At 47.4% G+C, this 24,102-nt stretch overlaps 2 protein-coding genes and 1 pseudogene across 3 annotated transcripts; all 3 read left to right on the top strand.

Moving 5' to 3' along the window:
* The first annotated feature begins 207 nt into the window (after nucleotides 1-207).
* On the top strand, nucleotides 208-1,615 carry LOC103714229 (uncharacterized). The gene has a single exon (XM_008801410.6). The coding sequence runs from the start codon at nucleotides 354-356 to the stop codon at nucleotides 1,392-1,394; it is 1,041 nt and encodes a 346-aa protein (XP_008799632.4). The 5' UTR covers nucleotides 208-353; the 3' UTR covers nucleotides 1,395-1,615.
* A 140-nt stretch (nucleotides 1,616-1,755) lies between these two features.
* LOC149768345 (uncharacterized) lies at nucleotides 1,756-20,636 on the top strand. Its single transcript, XM_089929038.1, has 2 exons — nucleotides 1,756-7,986; nucleotides 8,062-20,636. The coding sequence occupies exon 2, from the start codon at nucleotides 8,124-8,126 to the stop codon at nucleotides 8,781-8,783; it is 660 nt and encodes a 219-aa protein (XP_089785164.1). The 5' UTR covers nucleotides 1,756-7,986; nucleotides 8,062-8,123; the 3' UTR covers nucleotides 8,784-20,636.
* Nucleotides 20,637-22,244: 1,608 nt separating this feature from the next.
* Nucleotides 22,245-23,644, top strand: LOC103714228 (putative CCR4-associated factor 1 homolog 7 pseudogene; annotated as a pseudogene). The gene is made up of 2 exons (XR_015975672.2): nucleotides 22,245-22,540; nucleotides 22,627-23,644. The product of XR_015975672.2 is annotated as a putative CCR4-associated factor 1 homolog 7 pseudogene (transcript).
* Nucleotides 23,645-24,102: the final 458 nt, after the last annotated feature.

Genomic DNA, 24,102 nt, shown 5'->3' with positions numbered 1-24,102 from the left:
TGTAAAACCTCCGGCACGCGAGCATTTAATTAGCCAATAATAAAGCCGGTCAGTCTATACTTAACTCGGCGATTCATTATGCAGCAATTGCCGATTTTATATGGCTATTCCTTTTTTTAAGGCGTATACCTATTCGGTTCGAATCTGCCCTTCAGAAAAGAGCTCACAAAAAAAAAGTTGCGTATAATTATCAAAATGGAGAAGAAACTTTTATATAACCTGCAACGACGGCCTCTCTTGCTGCGGCGGTGCGGGTGGTTTTCCGTCTCTGAGATCCCTGCTATAAATACCTCCTCCTCTCCTTCTGAGAACTCGCTCCACCGATCGGGAGGGGAAAGAAGAGAACTCTAGAGATGGAATCCCAGAAGAAGCTCCGGGTTTTCGTCCGATCCCCCGACCTCGGCCTCCCTTCCCGAGCCCTAACCCTAGCCTCCGATCTCACCCTCCGCCGCCTCAAGCTTTCCTTTGTCCCTCAATCCTTCCTCTCGCAAACCCTAAACTTCGATTCCCTTTACTTCTCTCTCAACGGCAAGCCCCTTGTCGACTCCTCCTCCCTCGCTGACGCTGGCATCCCCGGTTCCTCTACCCTCACCCTTCGCCTCCGTCTTCGCGGCGGCGGTGGCGACGGCGGCGCCACCGGCGCCGAGTCCCGCGACTGCTACCTCAACATGTACGCCACGAAGAAGCCCGACAAGGTGGATCCAAACGAGACCCGGCTCTCCAAGTGGACCGCCTGCGCCCTATCCGCTGAGCCCCTCGCTCCCCCATGCGTGATTGACCGGCTCGGCAACCTCTTCAACAAGGAACCCCTCGTGGAGGCCCTTCTCTACAAGAAGCTTCCCAAGGAGTTCGGCCACATCCGGGGATTGAAGGATATGATCCCGATCCATCTCTCCCCGATCCTCGGCGCTGCGGATTCCGAGACTAAGTTCCAGTGCCCGATCACTGGTCAAGAGTTCAATGGGAAATACAAGTTCTTGGTGATTAGTGGATGCGGCCATGTTCTGAGTGTCAAGGCGTTGAAAGAGGTCAAGTCTTCGGCTTGCCTGGTTTGCCATAAAGAGTTTTTGGAAGCGGATAAGATTGTGATAAATGGAAGCGCCAAGGAAGTCGCAGTACTGAGGGAGAGGATGGAGGAGGAGAGAGGCCGGCTGAAGGGGAGGAAGGAAAAGAAGTTGGGTGCATACCTGAGTGGTACAAAGCATGCCAATGACGAGAAAGGTGGTGTTTTGGAGAATGGGAAGAAGGATGGGGGTGGCAAAAGATTCAAGGCAGTGGATATGATGCCAGCTCATGCTACAAAGGAAGTTTATGCATCTATCTTCACGTCATCGAAGAAATCTGATTTTAAGGAGACTTATTCTTGCAGGTCACTCCCGCTTGGGAGGAACTAACAAGGAAGCATGTGATCGATGGTAGCTTATTGTTCGATTATACTGTTTCATTCTGTTTTACTGGCTTCTTAGTCCGTTTGTATGGTGTTTGATACATTGTTTTACATAGGAAGGGTTATGAAGAACTTTTGTATACCAATTGCCTTATCAAGTTTGTCCTTCTTTGTGTGCTGAATATTGAGGTACTACTAACTTTACTGTATAGATATTGTTCTAGCGCATTTAATTGTCATGCTGCTTAGAATAGAGGGGGTTCAAGCTTCTTCTATTTGTGGTTTCTTTTTTTTTTCCTTTTTTGGTTCTCTATCTCTCTTTCTCTTTCTTTTTAAGATATATATTCTGAAGTTTATACGGAAACTTTATAAATTATTTTCTTGCATAAATGTGCCAACCATGCATGAGTCCACCATAAGTTCATTTTGTTTTAGCTGTGTAAGTGTGCACTTTGATGCTGTCCTTGAGCACCTAATTTTGTATTTAATGATAAAAAAATTCAATGAAGAGCTGAAACTATATAGTTAAACTAAGCAACTGGACTAGTAATCTAACTACAAGATGTTCAATTGAAAGCCCTAGGCACTGCTCTATCCTTAGAAGACTTCCACCAATCACCAAGAAAGAACCTTGGATGCCATCACAAGAGCCATGGCAGTGGTCACAAGAAAAAATTTGAATCCTTAGAAATTTGAATGCCTCCTGGTGTGGGTAAAGCTACCAATGGATAAGTATCCTAGATTTAAGATCAAGTTGCTGGTTCTGCATCATATGGATGAAAATATGGGACAATGGTTTTCATGCCAAAACTGGTGAGTTGGTGATTTAGGACTTGGGATTTAGGGTTTCCTAGGTCCAACAGCAGCTATTCAGGATAAAAAGAGCACTGATAGATTCAATTCAGAGGGAGTTTAAGGATGATTTGAAGAATATAGGAGTTTCTGGCTGTGGGGATCCAAGAGAGAACTGAAAAGGCTTCAGTACCAGGCCACCCCTTCGTGGACTGGATGATGGTCCTTTTATATCTGCTGAGGATCTGTTACAGTGATGTTGGCGACCTGTTTAAGTTTTGATATAGATCATGGTCGAGCCAAGAAGATGAGGGAAACAGGAGAAAAGAAACTAAAAAATAAAAGCCAATAGGGAGGTAGGAATGGGGAGAAAGAAGATCTGGACTTATATAGGTTGTTATTACACTGTAATTAAAAACTTATTTGTGAGAGGGAAGTAAAAGTTAACACATATTTCTTTTCAGCAAATATTAAAAGATAGGCCATGGGGGAAGATGGTGCGTGCTTCTAATAGAGTAGAAAAATTAGGTCCCTCATCCTAACAATTAGTCCTAGCTTTCGAAAAAGGCATCAGGTCAGGACTTCAAAAAGGGAAAAGAAAATGAACGATATCTAGCTAATGGCTATGATAGACTCTGACTTAATAAGCATAATCTCCGAAACTAATGAAACTATTCCTCGGCCTCTATCTTGTCATGTCAAAAGCCACGAGTTCTCTTAAGATGTATCTGGTATGTCCTAAATACATAGTTGTTTTGATAATTTTCCTTAACTTTGAAAATTTGTCCTTTGGGAAATGAAAGCTAAAGCTTATATTCGCGCTGAGTTGAGTCCTATAGCTCTTGATTGGTGGCCACTTATAGTCTGAAATGGCCGATTACATCACTTGACCAAAAAGCTTTATTTGCCTCTAGTGAGTGTTGAGACACATTCTAGTCTACCTATCATGCAATTAGTATCTGTAACGGCCATTAGATATTTAACAAATGACTCAGCAAGAGCACTGTGTGCATCTTCAATTTGATGTGTTTTCAAATCCATAGGCTTGATATGACAACTTCAACTGGGCTATGACCCATAGAGTGAGAGTTTACTAACTAAGCTACAGGTAGAACTTGGTCCTAACTAAGTCATGCACCCAAGTCTGATCATCAGTCAGTGCATAGGAAGCAGAGGAAATCTAAAATTCTGTATTAAACATTCTTGTAGAGTTATCCAAGAAGATTCACATACCGGAGATTTCTACTTAGGACTATGGTATTCAACCACGCGAAGGAATATTGTGGCAATGTCTGAAGCATTAAACTTTTATATCAAGGAATAGTTTTTCCATTTTTAGGGGGAAAGCAACGATCTACTAAAATGAAATATCAAATTAAGATCCCAGAACAGTTCTAGGTAATTCTTACATGCTGATATCTTAGCATGAGGTATCTGGCAGTAGCAATGTAGCAATGGGGGTGTGCGGTCCCCTATTTTTGCCTCCTAAATGATTGGCATGTATGGCATCATGAAATAGCTGCACCAAATTCCTCTTACTCACACCAATAGACTATATACATACATGATCCGGGTGATGTTATCACCAAGAAGATGAAAATGAGAGCCCTTAATTTGATGGGAGAATGGACCTTAACTTTTGCAGAACATATTGTGTGTATTCTTGACAAGGATGTAGCATGTATCGTTTTGCAGACCCATACATGGGCAAAGTGTGGGATGGAATATGTAGACCTATAGGTGTGATTGTCAATGCCACATGTTTTAGCTTGGATTTGGTGTTAGGTACAGTCACCTATCATGGTTCAATTCTTAGTCTAGCGTATGGTTTCCTGTTTCTTGAAGATTTAAGAATTTGGTCCCTGAAGCAAGACAGCTGGTGCTTCCTATCATGTTGGAATTTTGTTTTTCAGGATTGTGAGGTTGCATGGTTTTTTGAAAAAACCACAATCACTGAGAGAAACATCCTAATTTCAGTTATTTCTAGAGAACTCTTCAGAAGTTATTAAACACTAAAGCTTTCCTCTATTTGTAGGCCTGTTCATATTGCTGTGTCGTAACCCTAGGAAGCTTGTAAATTTGATTCTACTTTTATTTTAAGCAAGACCTAATAAGCCATCAAGTCATTTGCTGGCCATCTTTATGATTTGCATGCTGAGATCAGGAGATAACTCTAAGCAATCAGAACTATGGGTTAGCTGCAGTTTTTTATTGTGAATTTCCATAGTTTTAGGAAGAGTGATGGGGTAACGGTTCAAATTCATGCTGAATGATTTTTGAAACCAAGTGATGAAACTCCATTGTCAAAAAATGCATCTTGATAACATCATGAAGAAGATTGGTTAGGAACTTGGTTTTGAGTGCTGGATTACACTATTCATATCAGGTATACCATACTATACAAGTAGGGAACCAATACCCCCTAACTGAGTGTCATTAACAAAAACTAGTATTGACATTGTGCCAGTTGGGTTTGACATGGGAATCGGTACTGGTATCTGCTGTATAAACTTCTGCATGTGAGAGTTCTTGTTTTCTTGTAAGCTCTGAAACATGGTAGAGAAACCTTGTGTCCCAATTCCCATTTTAAATCAGCCTTGAACCTGCACTGATCACCTGTAAAGCAGAGCAGAGCAGAGCCCTACACCCTAGAATGGAGTCACATATGGGTTTTCGTTGGAGCCCAACCTACCAAAGTAAGCCATCCTTTCCTCTCTTGATCACCCATAACCTGCAGCCTCTGAACCTAGCACTAGTTAGTCTCCAGAACTGCTGCAAGCAGTCCGATTGGCCTCTAAATTCCAATTCATTCTGCTTTTTTTTTGAAATCTAAACCTTTGAAATTATCTTTTTCATTAAATCCTTCTTCCTGCATTTGTTTAGGTTATCTCCTTTGCATTAAATTGCCTATTTATCCAAATTTTATTTTGTGCATCATGTGCAAATCGCTGGAGATGATTTTTTTTCTTCTTAGTTCCAATGCATGAGATCATTTGCAATTACATTTAGGGCAGCTAAAGCAAGTATTAAGAAATGCAGACATCTAGCTGTTTTATCTTGAATTGAACTAGTTGCTGGAAATTGGACTCGGGGGTGACCAGTGGCTGAGAAGGAGGAGCTCTGGCATGAGATGGCAGGTGATGATCCGTTGGCGAGCGGCGTCCTCCGGGGGACCTGCAAGAAGCCGGTGGCCGGGGTTCCCAGCGCCGGCCCTCCGATGCTTAAGTCAAAGAGAGCTAATGTTTAGAAGGAGAGAGAGAGTATTCTCTGAAGTTTCAGAGTCCAACCCCCTCTAAGATGGAGGGGTTCTCCCTTTATAGAGGGGTACAGAATTACCTGTGATGTGACAGGGCGAACGGGTTACCGTCATGATTGAGCACGATCGTGTGAATTAATACATTGTCGTGGGAGATCAGGCCGGAGTCAGTGAGTCGTCATGGCTGATCGGACGTGGCAGAGTAGCTCAACTGTCTGCCGTGGAGAGCTTGAGATTCGTAGATAGCACGCACATTGATTATTGAGTGAGCCGGAGATCAATGGAGGCCATACGCATTAATTGTTGAGTGAGCCGGAGATCAGCAGAGGCCATATGCATTAATTGTTGACAACAGTAGTAGGGCATGGTCCTCGGTCGATCTGCAGAAGGATGTGACCGCTGCAGGTGGATGCCGAGGTCGGACCTCCGAAGTCGAGGATGCCGAGGTCGAGTGCTCGGATCGGGCGTCTCGAAGTCGAGCGCCTGGCCGGACGTCCGGCCCGGCTGCGTGCCTCCAGGTCGGGCGCCTTCAGGCACGTGATGGTCATGCGCCCATGTGTTTCGGGATGACTCGTTTTTTCCCCCAACACTACCTCCGACTTCTAAGTTCGACCAGTTTGCGAGCTCGGACGTGGGAAGTAGTTGTCTTTACCATATTGGTGTGGGCTAGGAAGCCTTAACTTATTCCGACGTTCCGCGTGTTTCGAGGCACTCTTAATGAGAAGGGACGGGGCGACGCCCTTTTGCCTTTCGAGGTGGTCTCGCGTCGTGGGCTCATGATGGGGCTCCACGATCCGATGGGACGCCGCCCTGATTCGGTATTCAAAGCGTCGATCTAAATCGGATATGCCGCTTCGGTCTTTGGGGCTGACACGTGGTACGATCTGGGAGGGAGGCGGGATCCTGCCTCTCCGATCCGGGCCGTTGGAGAGGTCTATATAAACCCTTATCCTGGCCCTAAGGACTTCTATTTGGCCGCCGCTATTGTTGCTTCTTCCTCCTGTTCTCTGGTGTTCAGTTTCTTCCGGCGGCACTCTGAGGCGTTTTCAGGCGATCATCTTGGTTTTTCTCTCCTCCGGATCATCGGCACTTCCGGCGGGAATCTCAATAGGTGCCTCCCCCCTCGTTTGCTCGGAGGGTTTTTGCCTTTTTCTTTCTTTCTTTTTTCGTCTTCTTTTTGGGATGGGTCGTGGTCCGGACGAAGTCGGGTTTACTTTGAGTGAGGAAGAGTTGGAAATGGCCGCTGAGTGGTTTTTCCCTCAGTGCGGATTTCGTCTTGAACCCGCGGGGTCGGAGGATCGGGTGACGAGGCCTCTCCCAGGTCGGATTGGAGTGTACGTAGAGGCACTCTGGGCCGGCCTGCGGTTTTCCCTACATAGGTTCGTGAACGAGCTCCTGGCGACCTATCAGCTTGTTCCAGCGCAGCTCGCTCTGAACGCGTGGAGGACCATTGTTGGTTTTTTGTCCCTTTGCCTTGTGCACGAAATACCGACTTCGGTCAATATCTTCCGGCGGTGCTTCTTGCTGAAGTCTAATCCGGAGGACGGAGAGTGGCTTTATTTTGCCCTTCGGAGAGGTCGATCACTCTTCCGAGGTGCTCCTACATCCATTCACGGGTGAAAGGAGAAGTTTTTCTTTTTATCCTCCGAGCGTGCGAGGGGGGTTTGACCCTAGGTGGGGGCAGGCCTGGCTCAAGACCGCCAACAAGCTCCCCAGACTTTCCGAGAGCGAGCAGGGGATCCTCGACGCTCTTTACGGCCTCGAGGAAGATATTCTTTTGAATGACCTCGTGAGCGAGGTTGCTTTGGTTAATGTTGGCTTGAGCTCGGCGCGCCCCCAGGGTAAGGGTGGTTGTTGTTTCTCGTCTTGTTCGTTTTACTTTTTCTCTTCTCTCGTCTCCTCTTCCCGACATCTTTTTTTTTTGTCTTTTCAGATATTCCGAAGATGGTGACCAGCAACGCGACTCTCTACGCCCGATTCAGAAAAAAGGGCAGCCGAGGCCGAGGCCGGTGGGGCCCTACCCGAGCCCAGGAAAAAAGCCGAATCTTCGGCGGGCGCGGCCGCCGAAGCAAGTGCCCCCGGGGTTGGGACCTCCAGCAACCTCCTCGGAGGAAGAGGATTAAGCTGGAAGAAAGAATTATTGGCGAGACCAGACCTGCTCGGAAGGAGGTTCCGAGCATCGATCGCGGGGGCTCAAGCTCTGCGGGGACTTCTACGGCCCTCGCTTGTCCAGCTCCCATCTCTCAGTGTCCCAGTCGGCAGCTCGTCCGGTTGCGGCGCTTGGTCCCCGAGCTGGGGAACGACCTAGGGGTTCCGAGCTCGTTTTAGCCGAGCCCAGCGAGGCCCAGTCTTCCGGGTCCTTCAGGGGGTGAGACCCGGCAAGAGAGGAGGCCCCATTGCCCCGAGTGGGTGATCTTCGAGAGTGACTCGGCCCTCCATGATGCCCAAATAGCGCGTCAAGTCTTCCGGGTCGCCCTGCTTCCGGCCGATTGGGCCGAGTTCCAGTCTGCGGACTTCAACAGTCTTGTGGACCTTTTGCTCCGCCATTCGGGTAAGTTTGTTTTCGGCCTTAACTCCTGTATTCGATTTTGGCCTTAGCTTACTCTTTCATTCGTTCTGTTTGCAGCATCTTCACGAGGTCGACATGCTGATCTCTGTGGCGACAGACTACCGGGACAAGGCCCGAAGATGTCGCAGGGGCAAGAAGAGGCCGAGAGGAGATTTGGCGAGGTCGAGGTCTCGCGGAGGGAGCTTCTTGCGAGGGTGGAGGCTGCCGAAGTCCAGCTCCGGTCGTTGACTGCGAAGCTTGAGGAGGAGAGGGCAGCGCATGCTCTGGCCAGGTCGGAGGTGCACTTCGCCGAGGCTCGTCTGGCCGAAGCTCGCTTCGCGATCGCCGGCCACCGACATGAGGCGAGGGGCGCCCGGCTAAAGATCGAGCAGCTTGTGGCTCGTGAGAAGAGGGCCTTGGAGCAGGCCCAAAATGCGGTGCAACTCTTCCAGGAGTCGGAAGAGTTCCGCGAGTTGCTGGAGGAAGAGGCCGTGGATGGACTTATCTGCGGCTTTGAAGACTTCCGGAGGCAACTGAGGCGGCTCTGCCCTCAGTTCGATCTCAACGCGCTCCAGCCTGGAGGTGGGATCGACGAGGACGAGGGTGAGCTCGAAGGCCCGACGAGCGGCGACTTAGCCAGCAGGGCGCCCGCGGATCCTGGAGCTGAGCGGGAAGCGGCTGGGGCTGAGGTCGAGGCAGTCGAGAAGACCGCTCGGGAGGCTTCCACCGAGGGGCCCCTGAAGGAGTGCCCGATACCGCTCCCGAAGCTGCTGGTGATGTCCCGACCGAGGCTTCCATGACCGCGGCTGGACCGGTGGAAGAACCCGGGGAGGCTCTAGCTGAGGATCCCGAGGTGGTTGTCGTGGACGACCTCGAGGCCGACGCCGAAGCTACAACTGCCCCTTAGGACTTAGTTTTCTTTTTCCTTCCTTTTTGTAAGTGAGGTCGGCCTCCGAAATCATTGTACGGCCGAACCCTGATTTTGTACTTAGCCTTCGGGCTTTCATTAATGAAAAGTATTGTTCTTTTTCTACTTTTATGTTCACTTCTGCTTGATAATAAATTTTTTTTTTTGCTGCTTGAGTTGGATTCTTGGTTGAGCCTTTAGACCCGGATTTCAATAGAATTCGCTAAGTAGACTTAACTCTGAGAAGGATCGCATCAAGGCTTTAGTTTTAAACTTTAGGAGAACTCGCTAAGTCTTTGAGCTCGGGTTCTGAAGAGGTTCCGCTAGGCCTTTAGGTCTATCTTCCGGAAGAACTTTGCCAAGTCCTTGGGCTTGGCTTCCGGATTGCCGAAGCTTTGAGCTCGGACTCCAAAGATAACGCAGGCCGAGGTCGGAATATCGTTGGAGCTTTCATGCTTTTGATCTCGAACTTGGTCGGGGCGTTTCGGGCGAGGTCGAGGAAACCTCAGCTCGTAGTCAATTTAGGAGAGCATCTCAGCCTTAGTCGGGGTTCCGTTGACTGTCTTGTAATATAAGCAGGTAAGCACAATGACGTAGGTGCTGGGTAGGATATACCTCTCGCACCTTCGGAGCCGGACATCTCATGTTGAGGTAAGTGACTCCGCTTCGAAGTTGGCTTTCAGCGGTGCTTTTTGGCCCGTAATCCGCTCTAGGCGCGCCTGCATCTTGGGGGTCTGCGTAGGTACTACCCCGTTGTTGAAGGCCTCGGGGGTCCGCGTAGGTACTACCCCGTTGTTGAATGTCTTCCTGAGGTCGAGGGAGCTTGGGCTCACTGTCGACTCAGCGGGGCATCCCAACCTTGATCGAGGAATCGAGCACGAAGTCGAGGGAGCTTGGGCTCGCTGTCGACCTGGTGACGCTTCCCGAGGTCGAGGGAGCTTGGGCTCACTGTCGACTCAGCGGGGCATTCCGACCTTAGTCGAGGAACCGAGCACGAGGTTGAGGGAGCTTGGGCTCGCTGTCGACCTAGTGATGCTTCCTGAGGCCGAGGGAGCTTGGGCTCACTGTTGACTTAGCGGGGCATCCCGATCTTGGTTGGGATCTTTGAGAGAGATCGAGACCGAGCTCGACGTCGATGTGGCGAGGTGTTCCAGACTTGGCTGGGGCGTTCGAATCTGGTCGGGCATCCGAGCTTGGTCGGGCATCCTGAAGTTCACAAGTGTCCCAATATTGGGAAGAGTAAGTGATTAAGGGAGAATTGCAAATGAATTGATATAGAAAGGAGACAAGAGTTGTGTTTCCGATCGTTTTGGGCCCCTTGGGGCTCTACTGGTAATACATTCGGAGATTTTCGGAGTTCCATTTTCGGAGAATGGGGTCCCTTCGAGCGACTTCAACTTGTATGCTCCGGGTCGCTGGACTCGCGCAATCCGGTATGGTCCTTCCTAGTTCGGGGCAAGCTTTTCCTGCTCGGTAGGCTGAGAAGCTTCAGTTCTCCTGAGGACGAGATCTCCCACTTTGAAAAACTTGGCCTTTACTCTGGAATTGTAGTATTGTGCCGTCTTCTGTTGGTACCTCGCCATGCGGACTCGGGCAGCTTCCCTTGTCTCTTCAACGAGGTCCAAATTGTTCCTGAGCTGAGAGGAATTGGAGTTTGCATCGTAGTGCTCCACACTCGGTGAAGGGAGTCCAATTTCCAAGGGGATGACAGCTTCTGTTCCATACGCCAGATTGAAGGGGGTCTCGCTGGTGGAAAGTCGGAACGTGGTCCTGTAAGGCCAGAGAACATTGTACAGGTCTTTGACCCATTGCCCCTTGGATCGGTCGAGCCTAGTCTTGAGCCCCTGCAGAATGGTGCGATTCGTTACCTCGGTTTCTCCATTTGCTTGTGGATGAGCGATCGAAGTGAAACGGTGGTCGATGCCGAGCTCGGAACAGAATTTCCTGAAATGGGCGTTGTCAAACTGACGGCCGTTGTCGGATATAAGGATGCGGGGGAGTCCAAATCTACAGATTATTGACTTCCAGACAAAATTCCGTATCTTCTGTTCGGAAATCCGGGCCACTGGTTCGGCTTCGACCCATTTGGTGAATTAATCGATTGAGACAACCAGAAATTTTCTCTGTCCGGTAGCCAGGGGGAATGGTCCCAGGATGTCGATCCCCCATTGGGCAAATGGCCAGGGAGTTACGATCGAGGTCAGTGGAGCCGAAGGTCGGCTTTGAATGTTGGCGTTCCGCTGACACCGGTCGCATCTTCGGACGAAGTCCGTTGCATCCTTCTGAAGTGTGGGCCAGTAGTATCCCTGGCGCAGGATTTTGTGGGCCAACGCTCGGCCTCCCAAATGATTCCCACAGGTCCCTTCATGAACCTCTCAAATAGCGTAGTCTGCCTCTGATGGGCGGAGGCATCTGAGAAGGGGAGAGGTGAATGACCTGCGGTAGAGCTTGCCTTCATATAGTATGTATTGGGAGGCTAGACGCCTGATTCGGCGAGCCTCGAGCTCGTCATTGGGGAGGGCTTCATTTTGTAGATAGCTGACGAGTGCATCCATCCAGCTCGGCTCGGTGTCGACGCAGAGGGTCGATTCAGGCTCCTCCGTGCTGGGCGTTTGGAGATATTCGAGCATTGTTGCCTTAGGAAGCTCGCTCATGCGGAAGGTCGCCAGCTTCGACAGTTGATCTGCCCTTAGGTTCTTTGTTCTGGGGATATGCTGGATGTTGAAGGAGCCCAAGGTAGATGTGAGGTCTCGCACCTTTTGGAGATACTTCTGCATCGATGGCTCTCTTGCTTCAAAGTCCTCCAAAATCTGGCTCACGACCAGTTGGGAGTCACTGAAGACCTTCAGGTCCTCTGCTTTCAGCTCCTTTGCCAATTTGAGTCCGGCGATGAGCGTCTCGTACTCTACCTCATTGTTCGAGGCTGGAAACTCGAGACGTAGGGCCTACTCTGCAATTACCCCATCTGGGCTTATAAGGATAAGACCTGCTCTGCTACCCCTCGAGGTCGAGGAGCCGTCCACATATAGAACCCGTGGCTGCCTCGGGGTCTCCAACATTGGCATGAGCGGGAGTTCGAGATTGTTCGACAAAGTGCACTCCACGATGAAATCGGCGAGCACTTGGGCTTTGATCGCCGGCCTCGGGCGGTATTCGAGGTCGAACTCTCCGAGCTCGACTGCTCACTTGGCAATCCTCCCGGCGCGATCCGAATGTTGCAGGATCTGCTTCATAGGCTGGTCGGTCAGTATGGCCATAGTGTGGGCCTGGAAGTAGGGCTGGAGCCTCTGAGCCGAGACGACCATGGCAAAAATTATTTTATCCAGTTTAGAGTATCGGGTCTCGGCATCCCTCAGGACCCGGCTAGCATAATACACTGGTCTTTGAAGCTTGTTCTCTTCTCGGACCAGGACCGAGCTTACGGCAACCGGGAAAACGGCCAGGTACAAATAGAGGAGCTCACCCTGCTGGGGTTTGGTGAGTAATGGAGGGGAAGCAAGGAGGTGCCTAAGCTCTTCAAAAGCTTGCTGACATTCCTCCGACCACAAGAAGTTCTTCGGTCGCTTGGGGATTGTGAAGAATGGGAGGCACCGCTCGGCCAACCTGGAAACAAATCTTCCCAAGGCCGCGACCCGTCCAGTGAGCCGCTGTACCTCGTTGACAGTCTTTGGTGGCACCATCTCTTGCAGTGCTCGGATCTTCTCGGAATTTGCTTCGATTCCACGCTGGTTGATTATGAAGCCAAGGAATTTGCCCGGGGTGACTCAGAATGCGCACTTAGCAGGGTTGAGCTTCATCCGATATTTTCTAAGTGTGGAGAATGTCTCATTGAGGTCAGCCACATGGTTCTCCGCTGTTCGGCTCTTTACCAGCATGTCGTCCACATAGACCTCCATGTTTCGACCTATATGATTTTTAAAGATTTGGCTGACCAGCCTTTGATATGTTGCTTCGGCATTTTTCAACCCGAAAGGCATCACTTTGTAGCAATAAATGTTCTTGTCGGTGATGAAGGCTGTCTTTTCCTCATCTTCTGGCGCCATTCGGATTTGATTGTATCCCGAGAAGGCGTCCATGAAGGTCAACAATTGGTGTCCCGAGGTGGAGTCCACAAGTTGGTCAATGATGGGGAGTGGGAAGCTGTCCTTTGGGCAGGCTCTGTTCAAGTCGGTGTAGTCCACGCACATGCGCCATTTTTCGTTAGCTTTCTTCACGAGGACCACATTGGCGAGCCAGTCTGGATAGGAGACCTTCCGGATGAAGCCGGCCTCGAGAAGTTTGTCCACTTTCTCGGCCGCTGCTCGTTGTCGTTCCGGGATGGAGCTCCGTTTCTTTTGCTGCACAGGTTTGCAGGTCAGTTTCACCTGGAGTCGGTGAATCATGACCTCAGGGTCTATTTCCGGCATGTCGGCGGGCGACCAGGCGAAGACGTCCATATTGGACCGAAGGAACTTGGTCAGGCGGTTTCTTTCGAGGGAGCTTAGGCTGGAGCCGACCTGCACGGTTAGCTCTGGGCAATTTTCTTGTAAAGAAATCTGGGTAAGAATCTCATCAGGTTCTACCCATCTTTTTTGGAGGTCGTCCTGTACTTCCAAGGTTTCGATGGGCAGCATCTGATCTGACGTTTGAGTTGGCGCCTTGGCCGGTAGCTCCTCCCGGCTTGGTGCCTTAGCTGGTTGCTTTGCTTGGTGAGTTGCCATATAGCACTGCTTAGCTATTGACTGGTCCCTACGAACTTCGCCCACTCCTTGGTCGGTGGGGAATCGCATGTGCAGGTGATAGGTCGAGACCACAGCTCGGAGAGCATTAAGTCCTGGTCGTCCAAGAATGGCGTTGTAGGCCGAAGGCAGACGGACCACAAGAAAGTCCGTCCTCACAGTACTTTCTCGGGGGGCGAGCCCGACTGTGACAAGAAAAATGACCTCGCCCTCAACCGGGACCGAGTCCCCGGTGAATCCGACCAGCGGGGCATTCATTCTTCGAAGCTGGCTTTCCGTTAACCCCATTTTTTGGTAAGCATGGTAGTACAAAATATTTGCCGAGCTTCCATTATCAACTAGGACGTGTTTTACATCAAACTTATTTACAATCATGGAGATGACCACAACGTCATCATGAGGAGTCTCAACTCCTTCCATATCCTTGTCTGAGAATGAGATGACTTCGGAGGTGTGCGGGCGCTTCGGAGGGGTCATTTTCTCGATTGGTTCTTCAGTCGAGCTTCCTCCTCCAATGGTGTTGATATTGCCGGCGATAGGCCCGTTGTTATTTGGATTTTCGGGCAGTGCATCATTTTCCACTGGCCTCCTTTCCTCACATCGATTCCGCACAAACCTTGGTGGGACCGGCTCATCCTTGATCTGGCGGAAAAAAAGGGACTTAGTGGTAAACTCAAAGTCACCCTCGTGCCTTGCCTTCTTGCTGTGAAGCGCCTCAATCTGGCACTCGAGCTTTTCGACCTTCCTGTCGAGTTCCCCACCCTGAGGGATTGCCACAGTAGTCTGCTCCGGCTCGTGTTAGTCCGGGGCCGATTCAGCTTTCGAGTGCTGCGGTCTTCTGCCTATGCCCCTCCCTGGCAGTTCTCTCGAAGGGACGCCTGGGCTAAGCCTTGGTAGCAGCACTGTTCTTCACCGTTGGCTCTCGAGGAGCCATGGAGATTCCGGCCCTGGGGCTCCGGTTCGCTTGGAACCGACTGGACGTGGGCTTGTGGAGGCGGCATAAGTGGGGCTCCCGCACGTTGCAGGTCTTGGACCGCCGTGCCTAAGGCTTGAACTTGTTGCACCAGGATGTTGAACTGTTCCGGCTGGACTTGAGGGACTGGGTCCGCCGGAGGTCTTGGCGGTGAGTTCTGGACAGAGTGTCCAGGGCTTGGTGGGGGACGCCGAGAGGCGTTGGAGGCTCCTTTGCTTCTCAACTTCATGGCCACAACTCGGTCCCTTCCTCTAGCGCCAACTATTGCTGGAAATTGGACCCGGGGGTGATTCAGTGGCTGAGAAGGAGGAGCTCCGGCGTGAGATGGCGGGTGACGATCCGTCGGCGAGCGGCGTCCTTCGGGGGACCTGCAAGAAGCCGGTGGCCGGGGTTTCCGGCGCCGGCCCTCCGATGCTTAAGTCAGATGGGGCTAATGTGTAGAAGGAGAGAGAGAGTATTCTGTGGAGTTTCATAGTCCAACTCTCTCTAAGATGGAGGGGTTTCCTTTTTATAGAGGGGTACAGGATTATCTGTGATGTGACGGGGCGAACGGGTTACCGTCATGATTGAGCACGATCGTGTGAATTAATACATTGTTATGGGAGATCAGGCCGGAGTTAGTGAGTCATCGTGGCTGATCGGACGTGGCGGAGTAGCTCAACTGTCTGCCATGGAGAGCTTGAGATCCGTAGATAGCATGCGCATTGATTATTGAGTGAGCCGGAGATTAATGGAGGCCATGCGCATTAATTGTTGAGTGAGCCGGAGATCAGCAGAGGCCATACGCATTAATTGTTGACAACAGTAGCAGAGCATGGTCCTCGGTCGATCTGCAGAAGGATGTGACCGCTGCAGGTGGATAGCGAGGTCGGATCTTCGAAGTCGAGGATGCCGAGGTCGAGTGCTCGGATCGGGCGTCTCGGAGTCGAACGCCTGGCCGGACGTCCGGCCCAGCTGCGTGTCTTAAAGTCGGACGCTTCCAGGTCGGGCGCCTCCAGGCACATGATGGTCATGCGCCCATGTATTTTGGGACGACTCGTTTTTTCCCCCAACAGAACTTTTTCTAATAGTTATTGTACTGATGTTGTCTTTTTCTAACGTATCACTATCCCAAAAATGAAAAGGCCAGGTATCTTCATTGAGAAGTTTGAGGTAGATTCGTCAATGAGCTTCATGCATTGGAAGTGTTTGACGGTAGGAGAAGTCATGAGAAACATGTAATATATTGTATGTTAACTGATGCTTCACTGTCATGCAAATTGCAAGATCTTATTATATTGTTTTCTTGGAGTCATATTGCGACTCCCTGTGTTATTTTTTTTTTCAGGTTTGAGAAGCTTATAATTGGAAGGCATCTAAATGACCTTTAGTTCTTTGCCAAGCTAGATGCAATTCAAAGTACCATATCTTGGTTTCTTGTATTTTAAGTACCTCTATATGCATATGTTTTCATGTTGAGTTTGAGAATTTAGGATTGCATTATATGATGGTTGGTTGTTTTCATATAATCATTAGGTGGAGAATTTTGGTAATCATCTTCTCTGTCCATTAACTTATCATAGACTTCTTAAGACTTGTATGTATATCATACATACATGTGATCCTGAGTGACTGTTATAGCTGACATTTGAGAGCAAAGATCACAAATAGTGGATCAAAGTGAGATGGTGCACACAAGTTCTTGTATTTGCAAGAGCACCAAAGGTTTGATGGGATGGTGCGGAACTTTCCATAAGATGATTGAGTTTTTAAACGGACATCTTCTAGTTTTGACCTGATGGAGCGAAAAAAAATGATGAATTAATCAAGTAATGATAAGGACAACTTATTCTTGTTGTTTAGAGTGGCCTTAAATTCATCATTTCTTGGGAAGCCATGAAGAGTTGACATTGATATGTTGAGAAAAGTACCTGCAAATTCTTGTAAGCCGCAATGTTCTAAGAATCATTTCAAGGACTGAATATATCTCAACTTTGTAAAGAAACACTCCTAATTTATCGAAGATCCTTGTGGATATTCACGTCGAGCAAGTCTTAGCAAGTAAAGTGGCTGTTGTCAAATCAAATCATTATAAATACCTTGTTTAAGATGATTAAAGATATTCCTTGTTTAGATGTTTTTCTTAGGGTTCGACATTTGTTACATAAGACTCAACTATGTATATATATTTTTAACATGGAGTATGAAGTTGTGCATGGTGATACCTCGTTCGGCTTGTTCATGGTGAATTATTGGGAGATGTATATTCAGCTGAAAGTCTGCTTGGTATTTATTCCTTTTCTTGTTCTTTTTCTGCTAGACAATGTCATTTTATATGTGCAGTTTATAAAGATGAGCTTCACATGGTATTCTTTCCTTACTGCATATCTTGGCCAATATGCGTGGGATGTATATAGTTTATTTTGTGATCTCCGTCACTTGCTTGGACCAGGAATCTATGACTTTAGGAAGAACTAGGAATTTTAACTTCAAAAAGCTAGGGATACAAAAGTCTATTTAGGTATATTCTGCATCTGAAGTTCAGAGCTATATTTGAAGTTTGTTTTGGTGCCTGTTATTATTAAATATAGATGAGGACTTCAGGATTGAGTTATTGGACTGTCAATTACTTCGAGGTTGGTTTTACGACGAGACTTAAAAATCATCAGTCCATGTCTATTTTTTACCATCAACTGACCAACATCCTGTTTCTTGCTTATTGCACCTAGATGTGATTTTGAGTTGGAACCCATTTCTCTCGAGTTGTAGATAAATGGCTATTTAAAGTCACAGTTTTAGATAGGGTTCACAGTGGCATGAAGGGTGAAACATATTTTTAACCAAAATATAAGGCTACAAATCTGATGGCAAACATGTTTAAATGAACCCAAGCCATCGTACATATATTCTTGATGACTGGTGAACTTTACAGAATAATTCATGCTAGTGGTTGTGTTTTAGTTTACAATTATATTTACCTTCCCATGAACAATTTGTATTTTATTTTTCTTTACTTGAATATTGACGGAATTCTGGTATCAGAGGTGTCACTGTTGTTTTAGTGGTCAGAGGTATATAGCTTGTTTGTCCCGGCCCTTTGTTCCTTTACATAACCTTATCGAAGCATCATTGCTCATCTGCGATCAATTCCTTCCTTTGTTCTCCTATCTGTAAGAATTCCTTTACATAACCTTATCAAAGCACCATTGCTCATCTGAGATCAATTCCTTGGTTCTCCTGTCTGTAAGAAAAGATTCTTTGTTCTCTCGTTGAACAGCCCATCTGTCATCTGCAATCATTGACGTTTGCGAGTGAAGTTTAAGACAACTGGCATAATATACTACACTGTTTTGATAAGTATAATTCCAAACAGTCAGGAAGAGTCTATTGACTCTGTTATTAGTCTTAGAAATGTTTTTCCTTCCTCGGTATTCTTGTGCCAGTCAGAGATATTTCTCCATCTGAAGCAGAAAACGGAGGTGAGAAGTGGAAGTTTGCTTAACCGTGCTGATAGACTCTGGTAAGTGGTGGTTGGCTTTTTGTTGAGAGGAAGTTGATGAGCAACCTTCTTTTTTGCCTCCTTTGGACTGTGCGAGATGACCTATTGTTCCTCTATAGAACAAACAACCCTTCAACCATTTAAAAATTTGAATGGCTTATGTTTTGAAAAATCTTCCAACATTTGCTCTATTCGCTTTCGAGTGCTCGGTTTCTTATCTCACGCAATCTCTTGTCTCTGATTGGACATCCAGACTGCTTCTCTCAAAGATTTGGGCAAACAGGAGAAAAAGAGCTCGACTTGGCAGAATATCTTCCTTTCTCCAGTCCTGGTCATGGTCAATTTCTCTCAGATGGACCGAGGCTGTGGACTGGTATGGCTCGACGAGTATCTTGCCTGGCGACCCAGGCTGCCATGGCGGGGTAACGTCGTCTTCGACCTTGCCAGGATTCACGTGTGAATGACTAGGTTGTCCGCCAGTGGGCCCTGCTTTGTTTAACTTCCATGTCTTGTCCTAGTCTTTGCCATATTTTCTAGAGGACATTTCCGAGGAAAACGACGTGGATTCCACGTAGCACTACAGCGCAGGACAAGAATCTGCTCACCGTCTCTGTGTTTACGCCCTTATTTTCTTTTCCATCTGGATTAAGAAAGCGATCGACTGCGACTTGTTTTTATCATCCAGCATACACATCTCATCTCGATAGAAAATTTGAGGAAAAGCACCGTGACTTTCAACAGGGAGGAATTCATGAAAGTACCAACTTCTTGATCGGGATTTCAGCTCATACTTTGCTGAAGCCGATAGTGATGCTGCAGAGCAGTTAGAACTTAAGTCATATACTAAATAACGGCCAGTAGCAGGTTTATAATGTGAAAAATATTTTATATGAAAAACAGTAATTATGCCGATTGGACAACAGTATTGCTATAACAATCAACTTTATTAGCACGTGCAGATTGTCTCTTCAGTTTTTACCGAAGTCATTCATCTCGATTAATGCTGAGATCAAGAAGATCAGTCTAATCCGAGATCGAAATGTCCAGCATTTCTTTCATTACTTACTCTTCACTTCCGAGGTCGAGTTGCATTTTAGTTCGGATGACAGAAGTCATATCATTATCTCGATACAAGGCTCCTGGAAGGGAGGCTTAATGCGTCAGTTGATCTTCTTGAAGCGTTATCATATCAGACTATCCTGAAGCGGATCTTTCCAAGGTGCCATTAATATGGTGATCCTAGTGAATTGCTGACGTCGTATCCCGAGCTAACACAAAAATGAATCAGCTCAGGTAGGCAATTGTTGCTTTGATCAGGGTCGTTCGTATTCCCTAATATAAAGGTAACCCCCTTCCTCATTTTGCACTCTTTATTTCTTTCTTCCTTCTATTTTTACTTGGATAGACAAAGCTCATTGATTTTATTTTTATTTTTTGCTCGAGTATTCTAAGATCTATATACAAACTTCTAAAGCAATGAAAATGGAAATTTTTCCAAGTTCCTGTCTTCAGTTTGTATTTGCATGATTTACTTTCTCGTTTGAGTTGGACTCGTCGTACCAAACTTCTTTTTTGATGCCTCTTCTTAGGCTTAATTCTGATCAGAGGATCGGCAAGGATCCCCAGTCATTCTTAGGCTCCTTAGTTGATTATCTGATAATTTCGATCAGAGGATCAGCGAGGATTCCCAGCTAATCTTGGGTTTTTCGGTTGATTTTTTGGGATTCATCTCCAAATTTACTTCAAATTCTGAGTGAGCTCGGCTTAGGAAGATTCCGGATATATCCAAGATGTCTTGAGAGGAGTAGCTAGTTTTGTTACCGAACTATCATAGACCTCAAAGGTTTTAGGTCGGCCCATTGCACTTTTGGGTATCCCTTGTTTTATCCAAGTCAAATAAGCTTATCATAATTATCTGATCTCGATGATCTGAGTTACTAATTTAGCTTCCACCCATTTGACAAAGTAATCCACAGCCACAATGAGGAACTTGTGCAACCCCATTATTCAAACGGTCAAAAGGCATTGATCGATGTTAATGGCACCGTTGGTCATCATTGGATGCTTGTGTGGCGTTGTTATTGGTTACATTTCTTGACGAAGTCGGCCTCATCCTTCTATATGGTTGGCTAGTAGTATTCTTGTCGTAGGATCTTATAGGCCAAAAATCTGTCCCCGAGGTGGTTGCCACAGATCCCTTCAAGTACTTTTCGAAGTGCATAATCAGCCTCGGTCGGATGGAGATATTTGAGAAGCGGCAACAAAAATGATCTCGGATATAACTTGTCATCAAGAAGAACATAATGGGAGACTTGACATTTTATTCGGCGGGCTCCAGTCCGATCTGTAAGCAATTTTCTATCCTTCAAAAAGTTGATGAGAGGATTCATTCAGCTCGGTTCGACAGTGATGTTCATTACGACCTAGGGCTCATCTATGCTTGGCGTCTCCAGGACTTCGAGATATGTGGTTATAGTCAAGTTGGCAGTCTTCAAGGTGGCCAATTTTGACAGCAAGTCAACCTTTACATTTTTTATTTGAGGTATTTGTTGTATGTCAAAGTTATGAAAGGTCGAGGTGGTATTCTTTATCTTTTATAGATAATTGATTATCGGCGGTCCTGAGCCTCGAACTCTCCTCATACTTGGCTAACAACTAATTGCTAGTCACTAAAGATTTTCAATTGCTGAATACCGAGCTCCTTCACAAGCTTGAGCTCGGTGAAAGTGCTTCATATTCAGCTTCATTATCTGAGGCTGGAAATTTGAACTACAGGGCATACTCCATAACCACTCCATTTAGGCTGGTAACTATGAGCCCAGCCCTACTGCCCCAGAGTCGACGATTCATCCACATGTATGATCCATGGCCGCTCGATAATCTTGTTTTTCTTGAAAAGCTTAGGATGATCTTCATCTAGGATGGTGCACTCTACCAAAAAATCCGCCAACACTTGTGCTGTGATTGGTGGTGGAGGCTGATACTCAAGGTCAAACTCTCCGAGAACCAAAACTGAATCGCTTTGCGAAGAGTTACAGGAAAAGCTTTACAAAGTACGACATTAGCAGCTTAATACAGCATCATGAGAGATTTGAAGCTTTGTAGATGATCCAAAAGACCCAAGGTGTCGTCGTACAACTCCACCTTGGGTCAGTTCCTCCATGATCTACTGGAAAAAAAGAGTTCTATGGAGAAGTTGAGGTCATTATTTGCCCTCGAAGTTTGTCCTCTAAAGATCTAAATATGACAACCCATCTTCTTGATTTTTCTATCGAGGTCAGCATCCTGCTGAGGCAAAGGCTTCATATGGTGGGGAGATGAGAGACCTGAAACAAAATTCTTGTCGGAATGGAGCTTGGAGTATACCATTTTCCATCCCGATCAGGACTTCTTCGTCGAGTGTGTTGACTCTGTTGAGATCGCTCCGAGTTTTGGCGTCGAGAGTGGTGGCTGATCTGGCCGGTGTGGCACATCGATTGATGAGCGTGATGACTGGTTGAATAGGTTTTGATCGGACTGGTTCTTACTATCTAGCTGTTTACTACAAGCCCTAAACTACTACGGTCAAAGTCTGTACCTACGGTCAAGAAAATCGTCATTAATTACTGAGTTAGGCGTGTCGAGCAGACTCCAATTTCCACATGCTATTCTTGCAAATCTTTTAAAAGTGGGCCCTAGTCTGGCAGACAATTTCACAGGCCAGAACTTGCTTTAGCTCTTCAAATCACGGTGGTCCATTTCTATGATTTCATCCCTTATAGTATCTCGTATCCGTTCAATTAGGTTTGTATCCCACCATTCGTCTCACCTCAACGGTTCAAAAATATTTTAAACTTGTTTTAGTTAAAAATATAATAAACCGTACTGTTTCTTTGGCCCAATCCACGGTCGCCAACGCACCTAATCTCCGTTACCATCCTGTACCTTCGCGACATCCCGGAGAGAGAGGATTGAAACTAAAACCAATTAAAATACTACCTCACGATCTCACCGCCTCGAGGCGACTCACCGTTCTCACGGGTCCTGCCACCTTTCTACTCGTTCATCCTTACGCGACAGCTGGACGTTGGTTTCTGACCAATGAAAATAGAACACGTGGGAGATAACTGGTGCCGGCAGAGCAGGGGAACAGGAAGGGACCCACCCTCCCTCTCTCTCTCTCTCTCTCTTTTCTTTTTCTTTTTCTTTTTTGTCTTTTTCCCCTTTATCTCCTCCCTCGGCCGTTCTTTTTCTTCCCGCAGCGAGAGACCCTCCCCCTTCCGCCGTGACGCGATGATGGGAGTGAGGCGAACGCCGCATCCTTAGAGGCGCCTCCCCCCTCCGTTGGCCTTCTCGAACGGCCTCTTTTGACAGCCCCGCCCCCGACTCCTCCGCCACCACAAAAGAATCCCGCAAACCCTAAATTTCTCTCCACCCCTTCCCTTCCACGACGAGACCTCCCCAGATCCGCTGCGTCCTCCTCCGGATTCGACCTGTTTGAGGTTAGATCTTGGCTCTCTCCTCACACTTCTGGGGTTTCATCTCTCGGTTTGGTTTTATTGAGGGTTAGGGTTTGCTCGACGTTCAGATCCTCGAGGGTTTTCATGTTTTGCGATGTCGTCCATCCTGCCAAAGAGCGAGACCGTCCAGATCCGGGAGGTGTGGAACGATAACCTCGACGCAGAGTTCGCCCTGATTCGCGAGATTGTTGATGATTTCCCTTATGTTGCCATGGACACCGAGTTCCCGGGCATCGTAGCCCGCCCCCTCGGCAACTTCAAGACGAGCTCCGACTTCAACTACGCCACCCTAAAGGCAAACGTCGACATGCTGAAGCTGATCCAGCTGGGGCTCACCTTCTCGGACGAATTCGGCAACCTCCCGACCTGCGGCACCGGCCGCGGTTGTGTTTGGCAGTTCAACTTTCGGGAGTTCGACGTGCAGTGCGATATATTTGCATCCGACTCCATTGAGCTCCTTCGCCAGAGCGGCATCGATTTCAAGAAGAACAACGAGAGGGGCATCGACGCCAACCGCTTCGGAGAGCTTCTCATGTCGTCCGGCATTGTGCTCAATGACTCCGTCCACTGGGTCACGTTTCATAGCGGCTATGATTTCGGATATCTTCTCAAGCTGCTCACCCGCCAGAACCTTCCCGATACCCAGCCCGGTTTCTTTAATCTGATTAAGATCTTTTTCCCGACGGTTTATGACATCAAGCACCTGATGAAGTTCTGCAATAGCCTCCATGGGGGGCTCAACAAGCTCGCCGAGCTGCTGGATGTTGAGAGGGTTGGGATCTGCCACCAGGCCGGGTCAGACAGCCTGCTCACCTCGTGCACCTTTAGGAAGTTGAAGGGGTCATTCTTCAATGGCTCCACTGAGAGATATGCAGGCGTGTTGTATGGTCTGGGTGTTGAGAATGGACAGAATACTCATTGAGTTATAAAAAAAAGTATTAATATTAATAATATTAAGAAGTGAATGAATGAAAAGGTTTGTTTGGTGAGTACATGTGCATGTGATGCTTTCTTCTTTCTTCTCTGTGTATATCTAGTCCTTTGGCAGGAAGATGGTGAACCCCTTCATAGTTCTTATTATCTTGATATCTTGCTCTTGTGCATGCGGAGGTTCGCTTATGCTTTTATAGTTTTGTTGTTTCTAATGTGTTTGCGGTGAATTAGTGCGATATTGAATTATTTGAGCTCTTGCAATCATGCTCTCAAGGTTATGCATGGCCTTGCTTTGAATTTTGCACATTGGTTTATGCGGCACTGGCAGCTACACGAGCTCTTTGTCATTCAGTGCTGATCCAAGTTCTTTATAAGGAAATGTTTCATTTTCTGCAATGTGTGATATGGCGAGGTACGAGCCTGCACTTGCTTGCCCGAATTTTTCGTCCATAATTGATACCAGGTTTTGATTCTGCTACTTTGCGACTTGTTTAGAGAAAGATATTTTTATCAAATGGGTTTTAGCATGTTAATAAGTTCGGCTTTTCTGGGAGATATGTGTCTTTATTATATATTTATTATTTTGTATAATTATTAGTAGCAAGCCACTT

Source organism: Phoenix dactylifera, chromosome 2, assembly GCF_051530095.1.
Source record: "Phoenix dactylifera cultivar Ajwa chromosome 2, Ajwa_hap1_PhDact_Kaust_v1.1, whole genome shotgun sequence".
NCBI lineage: Eukaryota > Viridiplantae > Streptophyta > Magnoliopsida > Arecales > Arecaceae > Phoenix > Phoenix dactylifera.
The sequence above is the reverse complement of the archived record's forward strand: the minus strand, read 5'-3'. Positions and strand labels throughout refer to the sequence as shown.

Excerpts from the sequence above, each read along its gene's own strand:
- LOC103714229 (XM_008801410.6), top strand. The coding sequence starts at position 354 with ATGGAATCCCAGAAGAAGCTCCGGGTTTTCGTCCGATCCCCCGACCTC.
- LOC149768345 (XM_089929038.1), top strand. The coding sequence starts at position 8,124 with ATGTCGCAGGGGCAAGAAGAGGCCGAGAGGAGATTTGGCGAGGTCGAG.